At 36.7% G+C, this 18,207-nt stretch overlaps 3 protein-coding genes across 5 annotated transcripts; 2 read left to right on the top strand and 1 right to left on the bottom strand.

The window, feature by feature from the left end:
• Window positions 1-245: 245 nt before the first annotated feature.
• tau (microtubule-associated protein tau) lies at window positions 246-11,658 on the top strand. Of its 2 annotated transcripts, XM_018449958.1 has the most exons (9): window positions 246-522; window positions 2,203-4,123; window positions 4,534-4,571; window positions 4,675-4,789; window positions 4,952-5,160; window positions 5,763-5,948; window positions 6,938-6,979; window positions 7,632-7,793; window positions 9,064-11,658. In XM_018449958.1, exons 1-9 carry the CDS (start codon window positions 460-462, stop codon window positions 9,139-9,141), a joined length of 2,814 nt encoding a protein of 937 aa, XP_018305460.1. In that variant the 5' UTR covers window positions 246-459; the 3' UTR covers window positions 9,142-11,658. The 2 variants fall into 2 exon arrangements, with proteins under 2 accessions (XP_018305460.1, XP_018305462.1); XM_018449960.1 differs by lacking the exon at window positions 6,938-6,979 and having other exon boundaries at window positions 247-522.
• Window positions 11,659-12,287: 629 nt separating this feature from the next.
• On the top strand, window positions 12,288-13,275 carry LOC108723898 (serine/arginine repetitive matrix protein 1). Of its 2 annotated transcripts, none has more exons than XM_018449929.1 (2): window positions 12,288-12,430; window positions 12,589-13,275. In XM_018449929.1, the coding sequence occupies exon 2, from the start codon at window positions 12,778-12,780 to the stop codon at window positions 13,165-13,167; it is 390 nt and encodes a 129-aa protein (XP_018305431.1). In that variant the 5' UTR covers window positions 12,288-12,430; window positions 12,589-12,777; the 3' UTR covers window positions 13,168-13,275. The 2 variants fall into 2 exon arrangements, with proteins under 2 accessions (XP_018305431.1, XP_018305432.1); XM_018449930.1 differs by having other exon boundaries at window positions 12,607-13,275.
• A 555-nt stretch (window positions 13,276-13,830) lies between these two features.
• Window positions 13,831-17,485, bottom strand: LOC108723894 (cyclin-dependent kinase 2). The gene is made up of 5 exons (XM_018449923.1): window positions 17,093-17,485; window positions 15,062-15,251; window positions 14,697-14,969; window positions 14,406-14,609; window positions 13,831-14,329 (listed from the first exon to the last, which is right to left on the bottom strand). The coding sequence occupies exons 1-5, from the start codon at window positions 17,215-17,217 to the stop codon at window positions 14,219-14,221; spliced, it is 903 nt and encodes a 300-aa protein (XP_018305425.1). The 5' UTR covers window positions 17,218-17,485; the 3' UTR covers window positions 13,831-14,218.
• Between the last annotated feature and the right edge of the window lie 722 nt (window positions 17,486-18,207).

Consider the following 18,207-nt stretch of genomic DNA (forward strand, 5'->3'; position numbering starts at 1 on the left):
ATATTATTCACTGTGCGAAAGTGTTTTTATAAAATATTATTATGGGGCAGTTTCTTAGATTATCTCAAATCTGATCTAATTTTTTAATTATGTTTATAGCTAAAGATAAAATTGCTTTTTTCCACATTTTTCCTATGTTTGATAAAATTTAATATTGGAGCTACTTCTCGAGCTCTTTGGTACAAAATGTACTTTCTTCTGGCACATCGATATCTTCTCCGTCGCTTTTATCACGCGCGTACGTCGTAATACAGCGTCTCTAGTATGAGACAAAAGTAGTCCTCGTCTGACACGCTGCGACATTCATTCACATTGTAGCGGCACTGATGTCGATCGCTTGGTTCGTGAACCTTCACGAAGACTCGTTGGTCACATGTTTACGCAACAGGTTTACGGGGAACCATATTGACCGAGGCGAAGTTGAGGTATACCCCATAAGAGTACGTGAAAGAAATCGATATGGATTCGCAGCAAACCGCGAACAGCGTGGCCGAATCTGCTTCGAGCCACGGAGAAACTATGGTAAGCAAAATAGGACAAGATACATAAACTAAAACACGTACAACGATCATTAATAAAGGATCCATGATAATGATTATATCTTCATACATCTTTCATATGACATCTGATTCTAATAAATTAATGAATGAGCTCGATCTCGTTACGTTTAAAAAATTGACTTCTTTGGGAGAAAAATGAGGATCTTGCTCGTAAACATAACGTCGCTGATAGCATCCCTCGAAGCGAATGAATCGCGATGGAAGTCAAGTCGTTCGTGGCTTGATCCTATAATGAGTCGAAAACGGTGGCAGGCACGGTGAAAACGGCATGATGAAACGTCACCGACCCGCATTATCAAAAGATCGATAAACTCAGGGCCACTATTTCATGAATTTCGACTCGCGTCAGCGACTGTAGTTCTCTCGCGGTTTCCACATTGTTATCGTAGTACATTTTAGCGTCGTGCGGATTAGCCTGCAACACGAAATGTCGCGTTAGAAATTAATGAAATTGAATTGTGAAAATACTGACGATGATAGCAAACAATCGCTAGAATGTTGCTCTAAAACGCGTTATTCGAAATTGACAACGAGAAGGTCAACGATGATTTTGTGTCGGAAATTACGGTTACAAGATGATGCAGAAAATTAAATCAATGTTTGTAGACTCGCAATTTTAATCGGGACATAACGAAAAGATCGATGGTACTAAGGTCAAGGTTAATATTGTCGATCACAATTTGTGCCTCGTTACGCCAATAACCTTCGGTTTCTTCATATGCCAATGTCGCTCGAGATTATCTCGCATCGCGAACGTTTTCGGTGCCAAACTGCGCGTTTCAGATCTGCATGTCGAATCAAGGTATCATAACTCATTTAAATCTATCTAACAAAGAAGAGATAAAATCGACATTTAAATCGAAGGTAGGAAACTTGGAATTAATTGAATATATATTCATTCATTTCCTGAATATTATACTATCAAGCAGGGAATTCAGATTTTGACGTCAGAAACGCACGAATATGTGTAATATCTATATAATTTATGCTCAAAATAATAAAAAACATGACTGTGCTAATTTAAAGCAGACCGTAGATGGTCAATATTATTGTACAATTATTTTATACAATATTGTTAATATCCTCTTTAAATAATTTAAAACAAACAACAGCATGGAAGCTCAATATAGCTTCCATTGATGATTATTTGTTATTGTATAATATTTGATATTATACAATAATATTGATTATCTAGGAGTTGCTTAATCCTCGGATAGCGGACGTCTTGATACAAATATCCATTTATTCATTTTCTTCACAGTTGAAAAGAGTTGAAAAGAGTAAACGACTTTAACTCGCGGGCAGAAGGTTAAGCAATGCTCTTTAAGCTGATGATGACTATATCTATAGCACCAAAATTGATTTCAACAGATTATAGCATCTTCAATTTCTGCGTTTTCTTGAAACTATGAAGCACTGCGGTCATAAAAATATTCGGGCAAAAATTCACGAAATTTTATAGAATATTCAGTATCTAATTTTTTATAAATAAAAAGAAATTAATAGCTTATGATGTAACACACCAGAGAGCTATCTCTAAGTTCGTCTATTCTCTGTCAAACTGATTTATCTCGTAATAGAGACTCACCGACGAATACACATTTCCGCACGGATATACGCGACAAATGCTATTCTTCCACAGGTGAAGCCAAACGCTCCTTTACCACAGCAAGGATTTCAGGCGCGACCGCAAGGTCCCCCTCCGTCTCCCAGAAATTCGATAAATAATGGTCCTATAGGCGTACCTCGACCTGGACCACCATTACGACGATTGGATAGTCGTTCCTCTCTAGGTCCACCACCAGCCTCGGGTCAATTCGTGCAGCTTAGGCCTTACGGTCCGCCAAGACCACCGGGGGGTTCTTTTCCTCCAAGGTCACCGCAGCCCGGTCAGCTGCCTCAGCAGAATCCGCTACTACCTCCGAATCAACGTTTCGTGTATTCCCCGGGGATCCGAGGTCCCCCGCCACAAGGAGCAGGAGGTCAAAGGCCACCCTTCGTCATTAACCAACAGGCGTATCAAGCGCAGCAACAGCAGCAGCAGCGAGGTGGTAACGATCCACGATTTCAACGACCGGACGTCGCACCTTCACAAAACGAACCGCGACGACCTAGCCAAGAATCCATTTTTCCACGACAGTTATTGAGAAATGACTCGTTGATAAGTCTACAGCGACAGCACCTTTTATCAAACGAGGAAATCAAGCAACCGACACGACCACGTATTGTTATCGAAAAGATGGCAGACATCAATGAGACAGGCGATGATAAACCGGAAGGCTTGCAGGGAAAGAAGTCCGATGTTCGTGAGAACGGCGAGAACGACGACGACGATGACGTCGTGATGGATAATAACAAGTCGCCGCGACACAATGGCGATGGTACTTCTGAGGAATTGATGAATGGATCCAAATCGCCTTCAACCCCGAGAAAACTCGACGATGCTAGTAGACCCGCGAGCCGTCCAGGGACGGCTACTATGGAAAATAAGGTAGAACAAATGGATGACAAGCAAGACATACCCTCAAGACCAATTTCTGCTAACGTTGATAATACGGCGACCCTTATTTCTCAAAGCAGACCATCTTCCGCAGTAAATAATGATAAAGAAGAAAAAAAGGAGGAACAACTCGCTGATAGATCGCCGTCAAAAGAGGTTGACGCTGCATCCGAAGAAATAAAAAAGCCCAGCAGTCCGTATAATAACGACGCACAGAATGTCGAACAGAGCCTGAAGACTCCTCCGAAATCTTCGGACAATTCACGATCTGTCACTCCATCTTATTTGGACACTCCTCAGAACGCGGAACAGAACAGAAGTCCGGATAAATCGCGTTCCAGCACTCCAGCCCGACTAGAGCCGTCCGGAAACGCGGAACAGGAACCAAAGACTCCAGTCAAGACTCCGAATAAGTCGCGTTCGAGCACTCCATCCGAAAACGCGGAACTGGAATCGAGAACACCGGAGTCAAAGACGCCAGATAAATCGCGTGCAAGTACCCCGGCTTCGCAGTTGGCGTCATCTCCGAATGCGGAGAGAGAGCCGGAAACCGCGGCGAGAACGCCAAACAAATCACGTTCGAGCACACCTCAAACTGCAATAGACTCAAGCAACATCGAGGCAGACAAACCCTCCGAGAATCCGCATCGCGACAAATCCGCCGAAGGCACTCTGCGGGTGAAAGAGTCCAGTAGACCAGCGTCATCGTTGAGTTTGACGAGCGAGAAAGGCAGCAAATCACCTAAATCTTTGAGGTCACCCACACCAGGGAATCGAGACAAACTATCGGGGTCGGTTTCACCTGAAGATATAAAGGGCTACGATAATGGACAGCCGAGAACGCTGTCTTCCAGTCGTAGCCCTCGATTACCGAAATCACCTGTCAATAGCGGGAAACAGACGGAGGACGAGAAAAAGAAAATGTCCTTCGTCGAAGATTCTGATGAAAAAGCGAACAAAACGTCAACAGCGATGTCAAAGCCCACCACTTTAACGGTTAAAACTCCAACATCGGAGAAACCAGACGACGAGAAGGCGGAGAAGAAAGCTACGGAGAAAAAAGGTCCTTGCGCGTTCACGCGCAAATTGAATAAAGAAAAAAAGAGAGATTATAATTTGTTTGCTTCGCGAATGTCAATTTATTTACGTTCGCTTGCTTCTTAAATATTCAGAGCAGCTATTTTCGTCCTCTCCGGAAATTCGATATATTATAAAATAATAATAAAACTAATTTCTCAAACAAGGAAATTCTATTTCTATCTACAATATATTTAAAATTAGCTTAGCTATCTCGTTAAAATAGAGAATATTTTAAAATTTATTTCAAACAAATTGATCACTTTACGAAAAACTATTCCGATTCTATATTCGAGACTCTTGAGACTTTGCTTCGGTGCGACACGATTCTGACGTATGCATATTTTTAACTGATCATTACGATGTATAGTAATATATTGTTCTTTTTTCTCACAGCGGTCCAAAATGGTAGAGCGAGAGAATCGGTTAGCGGGGTAAATATCTTAAATTACATTTATATCTGTCCTTTCCTTCCATTCTTATAGATCGTAGTATTAAAAATATCTCTTTCCGATAAATTAAAATTGTTTCAAATAGGCACAGAGTACGAATGGAGATGACAAAAGATCGAACGCTGGATCGCCTACGAAATCCGCTAAATCATTACCGAAAACTCCTGACACACCTACGTCGATCGCTCAAGATAAAAAAAGTAAGTATTCTTTGTTTTATATTAATTTAGAAATAGGTTACTCTATACTTTGCATAAACAAAGTCTGATGTACACTATCGAAAAAATTAGAGTAAGGGCAATGTTTAAAAAGTCATATTAATGTAACGTGTGTCCAAACGATCTTGTTGTTTAATCCTGCAGAGATGCCGATGAATAAAGTTCAAGTTGGTGCTGCGCCCTCCCCGAACCTGAAGACTGTACGATCGAAAATCGGTTCTCTAGACAACGCGAGTTACAAACCGGGAGGTGGTAAAGTGAAAATTGAGAACAGGAAGCTCGACTTCAGCAAAGCGCAACCGAAGATCGCCGCGAAGAACGAGAAGTATGCACCCAGTGGAGGCGACAAAAAGGTGATCCCTTTCGATCCCGTATTATATTAAGCATTTAATTGCCGATAAAAAAGTAATTTTCACGTTTCTTATGCCCGTTTCTACCAACGTAGTTTAATCTTGGTTTAACCAACTCTTCATTTTTTTCTAATTCTAAAAAGATAAAGAATAAATTGAATCAAGATTAATCTATTGGTAGAAACGGACATTAGAGAATCTTTATTTTTCTCTCCGATGTTCGTCAGAAATAGTATCAAAAATAGAACTGGTGATTTACTTCGTTGGCTTTGAATTTCAAAGCTTTGGCATTAAAATCTTCGAAAAATCGAAATACACAATTATTAATTTAATATACTTAATTTAATATACAAATTAATTTAATATACAAATATATTTACCAATATATGTCTATTACGAATATATTTTTATTTTTATTTTTTCTATTCACACAAATATATTTTTCGAAGCTTCGAAGTTTCGAAGTCACTTTAAACTTCGACAGTTCGAAGGTAACTTCGAAAATTCGAATTCTTTCGAAGCTTCGAAGTTGTCAAAAGAAACAAATCCTAATCGAAAGTAAGATTGAGAAGCGAACACGCATTATAGATGTCATGAAATTACAGATCTCTCAAGTGAAACTTCAATGGAATGCCAAGTCCAAAGTGGGCTCCTTGGAGAACGCAACTTACAAACCGGGAGGTGGTGACAAGAAAATCGAAACGGTAAAACTCGACTTCAAGGACAAAGCAAAACCAAAAGTCGGATCCAAAGACAACGCAAAGCATATTCCTGGTGGCGGCACCGTCAAGGTGAGATTCATTGGAGTAGACTGTTAGACGTCTGTGTAGTTTAAAACCAGTTTTATTATAAGCCAGTTACATAAATTTTTTAGCATATTAATCAATTTTTTACTGTTTTAATATATTCTTGCAAACATTGAGATTCTCAGTTAATCGAAATCCTTAGTTCAAATATTAAATATCATTCTTTTTAATTCTAATGATGCTTTAATTAATATTAGCACGTTCATGTTATTTTCTGCATCAAGCGATTAATCCCGAAAAGAAATCTTAATAATCTATTGCATGCATTTATATGTATGCGTTTACATTCACATTTGTATTTGTTAGTACTTTATTTTTGGCATAATCCTGAAGAACGAAGAAGCAATAATACTATATATTTACTGCTACAAAAAGTCATTACATAAATTCTCATCCTCACACAAATGATTCACAGATGGCTGGTTCGGTGACAGAAGCTTAATTGGCATAGAATGCATTATAAATGCAATGCTCGCTTCGTTCATTTTATGTCATAAGAACATCCGAGATAATTACTTAGTAATGCGCTAGTCCAAATTTCATTGCATGCGGAATGCTGGCGTAGATAGTAATATTACGTATATTACAAACGTGTATATATATATATATATATATGCATACATATATCCCGAACAAAGTTATTTATAGTTTTGAAAGAAGAATGATGATCCAGCAAGAGGGAACAGCTATGTATTTTGACAATTTTCAAGAAGAATTAATAATTCCAAATTGTTTATGACTTCATGGCTTTTAAAGCGATAATTGGAATTATTAATTTTACTTTACAATAGTTCGAAATTTTTAGCGAAGGAGAACATTTATTGGTCCGTCAAGAGCATCGTTAATTCTGTTAAAACCCGAATAAAAAAACATTATCATTAGAAGACGCAAAATCCAATTGTGCAGCTAATTCGTACACGCATGTATTGTCTATTGTCATTATTAACAAGCCATTGTTATTTCTTGATGTTCAGTCCACAACTTCGCCAAAGACACCGCAGGAAACGAAGAATGACGTGAGTATATCATACAGCTAATCAAATAGCGTGCAAAAATTAGGTATATCATGTGTCGCTTTTTTCTATCTTCCTCACTCCACTCTTTATGGCCTTCGTTGTCTGATCTCATGACATCATGATTAAAATTAATTTCTTGTACTTCGTTAAAATCGTGGATGTAAAAATAAGTAGAATTAGACCCTACAAATGAACGTACGACTGCATATATCTCGTACATCGATATTCCCACACTGGAAATCGCTATTTATAATCAGCATGATAGATCAGCTAGTTTACCTCCACGATTTACGAGATACCAAAATGTGCTTATCATCACTTTGCAATAAAGTGGTAAAGTTCTATCTATATCGCCGGATATAGACGTGAGTAAGTAAAATGTATACATTGGAGATTTAAGCATGTATTTATGCATGTTTCTAAATTTATTTAGACTCTAGATCAATCGTCACTTCTGTTATCGTGCCTTTAAATCTAATTTTATTGACAAATGAATATTATAATAAATATACTCTATTATCATATATTCGATTACGTGAAAAAAACAGGAAAACCTACTTCTAGCTTTTTATTTTCACTCTCCTCTAGCCGCTTATTAAATAAGATTTTATTATCAAATAAATAATACGGTTCTCGTCGTTCATTTTCTTAGATCCCATCGCAAAAAATAGATATCAAGGCTGAAAGCAAGATCGGTTCGCTAGACAATGTGAAGCACAAGCCGGGTGGTGGCGACAAAAAAATTTTCAACGACAGAGATTATCTTCGGCAGACGAGTTCCAACGTTGAGAGTTTGAATGGCAGCGGGTCTCAGGTAATTTTTTTACAAATTAAAAAAGTCTTGAGAATATAATTTCATCACAGAACTTTGTTACTTCATTACTTCTCTCTTCAGAACTTTTGCGCGGTAGAATTTTTCTAGTTTTTTTTCGCAAAGAAACGTGTCGCAATGATGGAAAGTTCTAGTCCGACAATATTTCTTCTCGAGATTTTTCGCATTTAATCTGCACCTATGTGCTTAAACACGCGTTGCATGCGTATTCACAATGGCATACACAGCACATTTAAATACTAGTTCGCATTGATAGATAAATAATTGCGAAAAATGTACATATATCGATAGAAAAACATTCGAAATATTGTATTGGATATCATCTTAGAAATTTATTTAAAACAGTCTTCGATAAGACTAGTCTCCGAGAGATAAAGAAATTATTTATTTACTAAATGTTTCATAATATTTCTGACCGCAAAACTTGGTTCTCTATTGAACTCCTCTATTTCTGCTGGTTGTTACCTTCGCAAAAATGCACCTATCGTGATTACGCAATTGCAGTCTCCATATCACAGATATTAAGAGTCATTAATCCTGCGCTCTAAATTAACTTTTACAGGACAGAAAACTATAATAGTGGCCCTGAAAGTGTCATATTGATCATTGAAAATGTCATTTTGAAGCAGAAATAAAATGAAATAATAAATTATAATAAATCTTACTCTTACTTACAGAAAAGCTGTAAGATTTTAAAAATAGATTCCCACCCTCTAAAAGTTAAACTTAATCGTAATGAAATTGTTTTTGTTTCTTTCTAAATCTCATTCGCAAAAGAGGGAAAACTGAAAAAACAATTAATAAATTAGATATTGAAGAAGCAGATTCTAAATCGATAAGTGCAATACTATTACGGATTATGCGTAACTAATCAGGATAAGCCGCATGAAACGAGATAGGAAAATTTGTTTTGTGGGAAAATCTTTTCAAACTCTATCTAAATTATTAAAATAACATCTAATGGCAATATTGGTGGAATGCTAGCCTATCGCACAGCCTGAAAGAGTTAACGCGCATTAAAAGGACATTTATTTATTTTATTTATGTCCATTTCTATACCAAAGTAGATTAACTTTAATCTAAGTTCAACTTACCTTTGTCTTCTTCTAATTTTTGGAACTGGAAAAAAATGAAGAATTAATTGAACCGTGATTAAAATTAAACTGCATTGGTAGAAACGGGCATCAGTCGATTTATTCAGTTCGCAAGGATGCTGCAGGCTTAATCCTGATATCGTGTCTTGTGCCCGCAGAGCCCCGTGCCCTCCGGCGCGATCACCGGCAAGAACGGCCTGCCAGCCTCGGACGAGAACCTGAACCAGGAATGCTAGGTCACGAAAAGTCGGCCGATAGACCCGCTTTAATTATATCATTTGCATGTGATTAATCACGTTTATCCATCTACCCCCTTTGGAGGACGAACGAGCACTTTCCTTGCGCGATCGAGATAAACACTGAGATGTACGGTGCACGGAAGTCCTCGAAAAAAAGGAGCACCGCGATCGATATCTCGTCTACGCAAGCGACAAAATTTGCGCGACGGACGAATTAAATTAACGAGCGAGGCAATTGTCGCGTTGATTTGTTATCGAATACAACGCGAGGTTTCCGGATACTTTCATTTCGCGTTCACAGCGGTTTTAGTTATTTTTAAAGAGAGATAAAGCGAATACGTCATTGTGCGTTGCGTGAAAACACCCTTTATCCAAATATTTACGTAAGTGCACAAAAAAATCATAAGGCAATCATATAAAAGAACAAAAGAACTGAGGAAAAGTATTTCACTTTGTTGTAATATATAAACGAAGAACAGATTTGAGGAACAATTTCTATGTGCATGAGGGCTCTTTGTCTTTTTAAGCGATAGCTTTTTTTATCAAGGATTCCTGTAACGGTACGTCTTTGCGATTTTCTATTATAAATCATTATGTCGACGCATTAATTCTCATGCACTCTCGCTACGTGAATATTAATATTTGCGAACTTTTTCGATTTTTGATACGCATTTATGCCATAATCAACATATATCACGAATTGCAATTTAGTTATCTCATATACGAATTTAATATGTTTTTCAATGCATCATAATAGGGCATTATATGCATCATAATCCTTTAAGAAGTTAACAATGTGCATGAAGATGACAAAGCTATCGACAAAGAATAGGGCAAATGTAATTATAAATGTCTTCAGAATTAAATGTTCTCAAATTTTATTTTGCAGACGACAAGAACGTGTAATATTTTTTAAATTTAATTTATAATATTGCCAATCGTATTCAATTTCGCGAGTGTAAAATTGGGAATTCTATCCTTATTACTTAATTTATCACTAGTGTCATATTCGCTTTCGTATCTGTAGAAGATTCCAATGAAAGTACAAAAATCACACGCACCCGTCGTTGTAATGTGCGCAGGAAGAACCATCGCGTCCTCTTAGGGGGAATAGACGTTAGACAAACGCGCGTACATTAATTTCCGCATGAGGAAGTCTTAACAGCCGACGATCCCTCGATATCGTATGTACGTTGCATTTCACCGGAATTACGGGGTACATACGTCATCCCGAATTAAATCGCGAACGACGATGTGTAGTTACCGTTCACGTGAGCAATCTTTGACACGTGGTGGATCTAACGATTTCTGAGGAGACGGAAGACTATAGCATTCTTGATCGACATGTATATGAATCGAAAGGGAGCCACAAGCGTTGCGTCGGCTTTCAGTTCACCATGGATAACTTAGCTTTTTGCGCCATAAGTATGTACGCGCCACGACATAAGTATGTATTGCAGCCACGACTACGATACAAAAAAATCGCGTTGTGATATCTCATTGAGTGCGTTCTGTTTCACGCATAATGCGTATAATATATCCTTGTTGTTCACCGAATATTAAAGAAGGATAAAATGACTCCAAATTCTTTGGAGTGGAATCTTACTCTATAAAGAGTGAAAATTGAGTCACTTTTGATAAAAACTCTTGATAAAGAGTGACTCAATTTTCGATCTTTGAGAATGATTTCACTCCTCAGAATGAGATTCACTCTAAGAGTTTTAGAGAGAATATATCATGCGTGAAAAGGAACGCTTTGTCAGAGCTTTATGCGCAGAGTTATCCAAGATATGCTCGGTGCAACGAGGTCGCCAGGGAGGAGAAGAAAGTGCCAGAAGAGCCGTGTAACACGCAGGTGAATCGCGACGTTCGCGTGAGACACCCGTTAGATACATTTGGATTGATTAGAGAGGTTGCGCTTAGACGACAGGACATACGAGATATTCGTGTAAACCTTATTGTAGATACGTAATCAACACATTGCATCCCACGAGTATATATAATATATATATAAAATATCGCTGGTGCGAAAAAAAAGAGCTATCGGGAGATGATTAGTGATGGTGAGTGTTTGCCAACGGAAAGGAGAGATCGATGATGGAGAATGCGTGCGGCCACGCCAAAAATAAAAATCTCTCACTTACGTCACTACACTACCTTAGGTACCTCGTGCAATTTACACATCGCTAAAAGGAGAGGAAAAAAAAGAAAAGGACAGGGGGAGATATGTAACACATTATTTACACACTGTATTGCTTCCACATGAATTATTAAGAGATAATTTGATTCAATTAATGTGCTGCGATACGGGGACAGAGAATGATAATTAATGTTTAGATCTTCGTAATTGTCATAAGTTACCACTTCGTACGAACACAATAGTGTAACCAACGCGTCCGCGCGTCTTGGATTAGGATCGCTCTGGAGAGACATTATAATAATATTTTTGTTTTTAAATTTATTCCGTTCTTTGTCTCTCAACACCCGAACGCATCCCCCCAATCTTCTTGCTGAGAAAGAAGCGGCTGCATCTCCTTTTATCTTCATAAGAATCTATCTTTATTTATCTTTATAAAAATACACATGTAGAATATAACTATTTAGTCTTATTATACAAACACTAAAAACAAAACGTGCAGCAAAAGATATGTGTAACAGTTGTCACGCGATAGGTAACATCCAGGAGCAAGATTCTTTGATTATATTCTTTTTAGGGTCCATTAAAATCCGTCTAATATAATCTATTTAAATTTTTAATTTATTAACGTTACGATATAAGAGCAATTCTTTAAAAAATAAAAAATTAAAAGTGATGAAAATTTGTACTATTTGTGTAAATATTAAAATATTTGTTTTCAAATAATTATTGAAATTTCTACTTTCAGAATTAGGCGTTATATTTAATTATCTTCTGAATTATCTTCTGAGAAACGAAATAAAAGAATAAATGTAAATAGATTTTTCGAAATTGGTTCTGTTAAAATTAATTTCTTTTTATATCATTTGAAATAGAATGATGAGACTTAAATATATCATTTCAAGCACTAGAAATTCGACTTCGCAGGCCTGTCAGTTAAAAATGAACTACTTCGTGCAAGATTTACAATACGAAGATTTATTATCGACCCTGAAACTGACTTCCTTATCGATACCTTATCTACTTAGAAGTATTTAGAAAATTGCCATTTACTTAAAAGGATAATACGCACAGCGTGTACTTCACCCTCACGTACAATTCACTCAAGATCCGCAAAGCATCGCTACCATTCACCGCCTGCCAATAAAGGTCAGTTTGCACATATATTATGTAACAAAGGGGTGCATCGAGTTATTAGCTCGCTAAGTGATCGATGACGACATTACTAGATGCACCCAAATCTATGACTCATCTTATTCCATCGTTGAGCACATTTATATAGAAATGATTGTTGCGATTCTTCCCAGATTCGAACTTCCGTGCAGGATGAGCCAAATTCAAAGATCGGGAACAACGAGATAGCCCAGCCTCAACCGCCGCCCTCGACGCCGACCAAAACGCGTGGCGTTGTATCGCCCTCGTCCGTCGTGACACCCCAAGCCGTTAGAAGCGGACTGGCCAGATCTCCGGAAGCCACGACGCCCAGAGGGCAACTCATGCAGGAAACGGGGGGTCCAACCCTCACAAACGGACGCGCATCCAAAACACCCTCGCCAGACGTGACGAACAGCAAAGGCACGCCGAAGGGTCATTCACCGGGAAGGTCACCAACTTCCCCGCGTCCACCCAGCAGCTTACGCATTAGATCCGCCGGCGATAAATCTTCCCCCGAGACACCTAGAAAAACGTCCCCCGGTACATCTAATAGAGTATCCCCCCGCACACCGAGGAAAACTCCGTCTCCTAAGGACTTGCGTCTTCCGAAGCTCACGTCTTCGCAGATATCGCAAGAAGCAAATCCAGCGGTTGCCGAAACTCATCAGAAAATCACTTTACCGAAATTGATCGAACATCCATCGTCGCAATCCGCCCGAATGGCATACTAGATCGAGCTATCGAATCAAAAACGTGAAGGGCTTTCTAGCGCTTTAGTACAGAATGTCACAGACTCCTCGCAGGTTCTCTCATTTGCGACTGATTTCAAACTGAACTCTTCTCGATAAACAAATTTGATTAATTAAAACTTAATTCATAATCTCATATAAATTAAAACTATTAATTTTTAAGAATTCGTGTATGAAAGGAATTACGAGATCTGGAGCATTCTGTTCATTTCATAAAAATAAGAGTGCAAATTTAATTAGTAACTTAGGAAAAAATAACGATAGGAAAGTTAACAAACTACACTTGCTAAAGCAGATATCTTCTTTTTATTAACTCTAGTTCTAAGTAAAGACAAACTTTTTTTATTTTAGGACTAATTTCAATCAAATTGGCTCGAAAATAATAATTCGAGAAGAAATGGAACGGGGACTTGTATCCGCAAGTCCTATTTTTCCAATTAATTCAAGTTTCCAATTCTGTATCTTCCGTATGTGGAAGATTAATGGATATGGGAAACGTATAATTTAAATATAAATGAATTAACGATGTTATTTCTATGTTACAAATGATTATATTGTTTTATTTTATTATTCTTAAATCACAAAAGAAACTGATCAAAATTCTATTATTTTTCAGTATTTGGACATTACAAGTCACGTATTTTTTAAAAGACATTTTCAATAGTTTGATTATGAATTAATAATTTACATCTTTTAATACCACGCACAACTTGAGAAACTATACCTAAATAAAAAGATATATGCAATATATAATTATTGAAAAATATAATTGAAATCCACATGTCACTGTACAATGAGTGGGAAATGGATGAAGAGGATATGAAAGACAAATGATATCGACAAATCAAAAATTAATATATACGTGAGATTTATAGTAAAAATATATTTAGACTATACTTTAGATCGTACTTTAGATCGATCATACTTTCGTAGTACAATATAAAGTTATCGCCATCCAAAATTATTTCGTATTTAAGTTTCATGTAAAAACCTATAAAAATACAGTAAATTCAATTGGCCATATAAATCTACATTAGTATTTTTTTAGCAGTGGAGGTGGAATTAATTTAATCCCAGCGAAATAAGGATGAGTCAATCCTCTTTTTGCCGTTATCCTCTGATTAGGATCGTACGTCAGCATTTTCTAAAAACATAAAAAAAATATAAGTGTATACAAAAATGCGCACTTTTTGGTAAGGTAGATGCTGGTTTTTCCTTACTGAAATTAAGTCTTTGGCATCGTCATCGAAAGTCGGTAAAAGGTCGTCTATGTTAGACGCCTCCCATCTTGGGAATCTAGATGTGTAGTCCGGAAGCTGTGACACCCCCGGCCAGATCGTTTCGTCTGGCGTACCGAGCATGCGAAATATTCTAAATAACTGATCTATTTCAGAGTCTCCGGGAAACAGAGCTCTCCTGGTTGCCTATAAAGATCGTATTATTTTGCAGATACCGCGGTTTCGTTCCAATATTCAATAGACTCAGGTAATTCTCGCGCAATCTTCACATACCATTTCCGCAAATATACAACCGAGACTCCATATGTCTAACGCACAGGTGTACAATTTAGTTCCTAGGAGAACCTCTGGTGCGCGATACCAAAGCGTGACAACCTCGTGAGTATAAGTGCGAACGGGCACACCGATCATTCTGGCCAATCCGAAGTCGGCCAGTTTTATATGACCCTCTCGATCTATCAATAGGTTCTGCGGTTTTAAGTCTCTGTGCAATATACAACGGAGATGGCAGAAGGAAATTGCCTTCAATAATTGGCAGAGGTAGCTCTGTAACACAAACCGCCCCGTTTTTAAAAGACCAACGCACGAATACAGGCATCACGAACATCGCGATGAAATGCGGCTGAGATCCGCATTACCTTGACGAGAGCTGGTTCTAGGCCCCCTTTAACGGAGTCTAACAGCTTTTTCAAATCCTGCTGCAGAAATTCAAACACGAGGTACAGATGATTATCACCGTCTACGACATCGAACAATTGTATGATGTTTGGATGAGCGAGGTCTTTTAATAACGATATCTCCCTAATAGCGGTAGATGGAACGCCTTCTCTTAATTTAATTAGTCAGCAAAATTGAGTGACTGCATCTGACGAATATGCTAAAGAAACATTCATAGGAAAGTTTCCCTCCTTTTTTCAACTAAACTTTCCGCTTAGAAAGTTTACTTACAAATATATCTTACGAACATATACAACATAATATATATTAAAACATCAAATTGCATTTATGGAAAGAACGGTTTTGCTGAAGTATATAAAAATTTAGTTACAGATCTCAATCTTCTTAATAATTATGTGGAACGTTCGAAGTGATTGCTAGAATGTCAAAATTTTTTGCAGCACTTCTCATCATGCTTGAGTTTCCTATATAATTATTTTGATGGCTCAATAAAATGATTTTTAGATCTTTATCTATATATATCTAAATTTTAAGATACTTTATCAAAATCATTCTTTTCGTGTTGGTGGGAAAAGATAAATATAATAATATAATATAATATAAGAGCAATTCCATTAATTTCTGTATACCCAAAGACAAATGTTACCTTCAATGAAAATGTTATAATTACAGAAGATATATGTATATACAATATACATACACAAAGTTTTTATCCCAAAAATAATCCTAACTGAACATATCTTAAATTAATAATTACAGTGTATTAAAAAAAAATACCAAATTAAAAACCAGGCGAGCATGGCATAATGGGACAAGCTGAATAATGTGGTGCTACGAAAATTAGTGTAACGTGGCCCCCGCAGATTCAGCTGACCCCAATATGCAGATTGTTAGCAGTGTGTTAGCAGTGTGCACAAGCAAAAGCCCAGCTGATATTGCAGTTCTGCAAATTGATCATTTTTAACATACATAAATAATAGCCGAATTAAAATTTAAAATTAATTTTGTAAAATCGTGGTTAAATCGACAGTGCGCATCTTAATTAAACATTCGTATTAGATGCTATTAAATTTATAAGGATACACCATTAAAAAACTAATATCACGCTATTAAATTATTCTTATAATTTCACCTCCAAGTAACAAATAGAATTAATAATATGACTCATTTGCCATATTATTAATTTGTTATGAAAACATATAGTAAACGCATATAAACTTTTAAAGGAAATTGGCAAACATAATTTTTTATAAAAATAATTCAAATATTCTTGTGCTTACAAATTTCAACTAGTGTTTTTATACAGATATTATATACATGTGAAGAATGTAATTTTTACTAAAAAGTATTATATCAAGCGTCAAAAGAGATATTAATAACATATAGCTATGGAAATTATGTTCCAAGCTAGATTAATAAAAGCTTAATAATAATAAGTTATATAAATCTACATATAAATAATTAAAAATTCTTTAAAAAATATTTTTTTCCATTAAAAAGCACAATTGGTTAAATTAAAAGAGTTAGTATAATATTAATATATTTATTGTGTGACTATATAAATATATAAGAGAAAAAGAAAAGGGAAGGTGAAAGTACTTTTGCATTGTTTACTTGTTATCATAATATATAACAATAAAAAAAGAATAGTATAAAGAGTTTCTTAAAAACAATTGATAATTAACCGAACAATTTCCTATTTATATCACTTACTTTTATCCAAATTCTACCAAATTTTTAATAGTAAAATCAACTGTAATGTACAGATTCCGAAACAATCTTCAGAAGACAAAATCCTGACACAAAATCTGACTATAGAATTCTCTCGAAAACATTCTCACCAAGATTTGGAATCCAGGTTCATCCCGCGTTTACAGAGAGTAATATCCTGGACGAGTGAAAGACAAAAAGAGAGAGAGAGAGAGAGAGAGAGAGAGAAAGAAAGAGAGATAGAAGCGATTTGTTTATATTTCCCAGTAAATTTACGGAACCGAACGTACGTCTCTAGACGGATTTTCTTGAGTGCTACCAGCTTTCCGGTCAGTTTGTCTCGAGCTTTGTAGACCACCCCGTACGTTCCTTCCCCTATCTTCTCGATTTTCACGAAGTTGTCCATAACCTCAACGTTGCCGCGCTCGTCGTCGCCGCCACTGTGAGCTCGAGGACGCCGCTCCTCGGCCAGGGCCGCCGTCGCCGCGCCTTCCCTGACCTTTTCCACGGTCGACGCCGTCGTTGATCCGTTTCTGCTGAGGGTTGTCGACACTTCGGAACGTCGAGAATACGATTAGCTCGTTGCGAGCCGTTTTATTGCCGCCTGTTTATCAACACCGGTGGAGCTAAGTGTACTCAGCCGCAATGTGCGCGCCCACAGTGGCCATTTTTATTTTTTAGAGAAGGTGGAAAGAGGAATCGATAGTGCGAATCGATGGACTCGTCCTCGAGATCGATGGTCGTCAACCCGCGTTAAATAATCGACAACACAATGGAGGTGAATGAACCCTCTCATCTCGCGCGCGCATCGCGACATAAATGTAAATAATCCTCATTAAGCGGCTATTAATTGTAAAAAAGATCACTCGCAAGAAATTAGCCCTGGGATCATATTTTTTTTTACATTAACACTATTTTAAAAATTCATCCACATATTTAAGAATTTTTTTACCCGTTTTTTATATTTACTTTATAAATCATAAGAATTATTAAACTATATTATTTTTAATAATAAATATCAGATATTCAATAGCCTGTTATTTAATTATTTATTGATTAATATATGATTCATTACTGTATATGCGAGGAACCCAAAATATGCAGATTCTTTTTTTTTATCAAGTTTAGTTTCAATATGGAAATATTTTAAGTTTAAGTCTTTAACTGGATAAAATTAAAACTATATTATACATTTAGTTTAAAAAAATACTTAGGATTAGAAAATAGACGGCACACACATAGCATCGTTATGTAAAAAAATGTTAACTTGAATGTTAAACAGTCTCATCAAATGTTATTTTAAGCTATCAAAATTTTAATAACAAAATGTGTACCAAACTTGAATTAGCACTTGGATGAAAATCCACTCACATCAGCACACATTCCAGGATTAAAA

This window comes from Mycetomoellerius zeteki, unplaced genomic scaffold, assembly GCF_001594055.1.
Source record: "Mycetomoellerius zeteki isolate Tzet28-1 unplaced genomic scaffold, Tzet1.0 scaffold252, whole genome shotgun sequence".
In the NCBI taxonomy this organism is placed as follows: Eukaryota; Metazoa; Arthropoda; class Insecta; order Hymenoptera; family Formicidae; genus Mycetomoellerius; species Mycetomoellerius zeteki.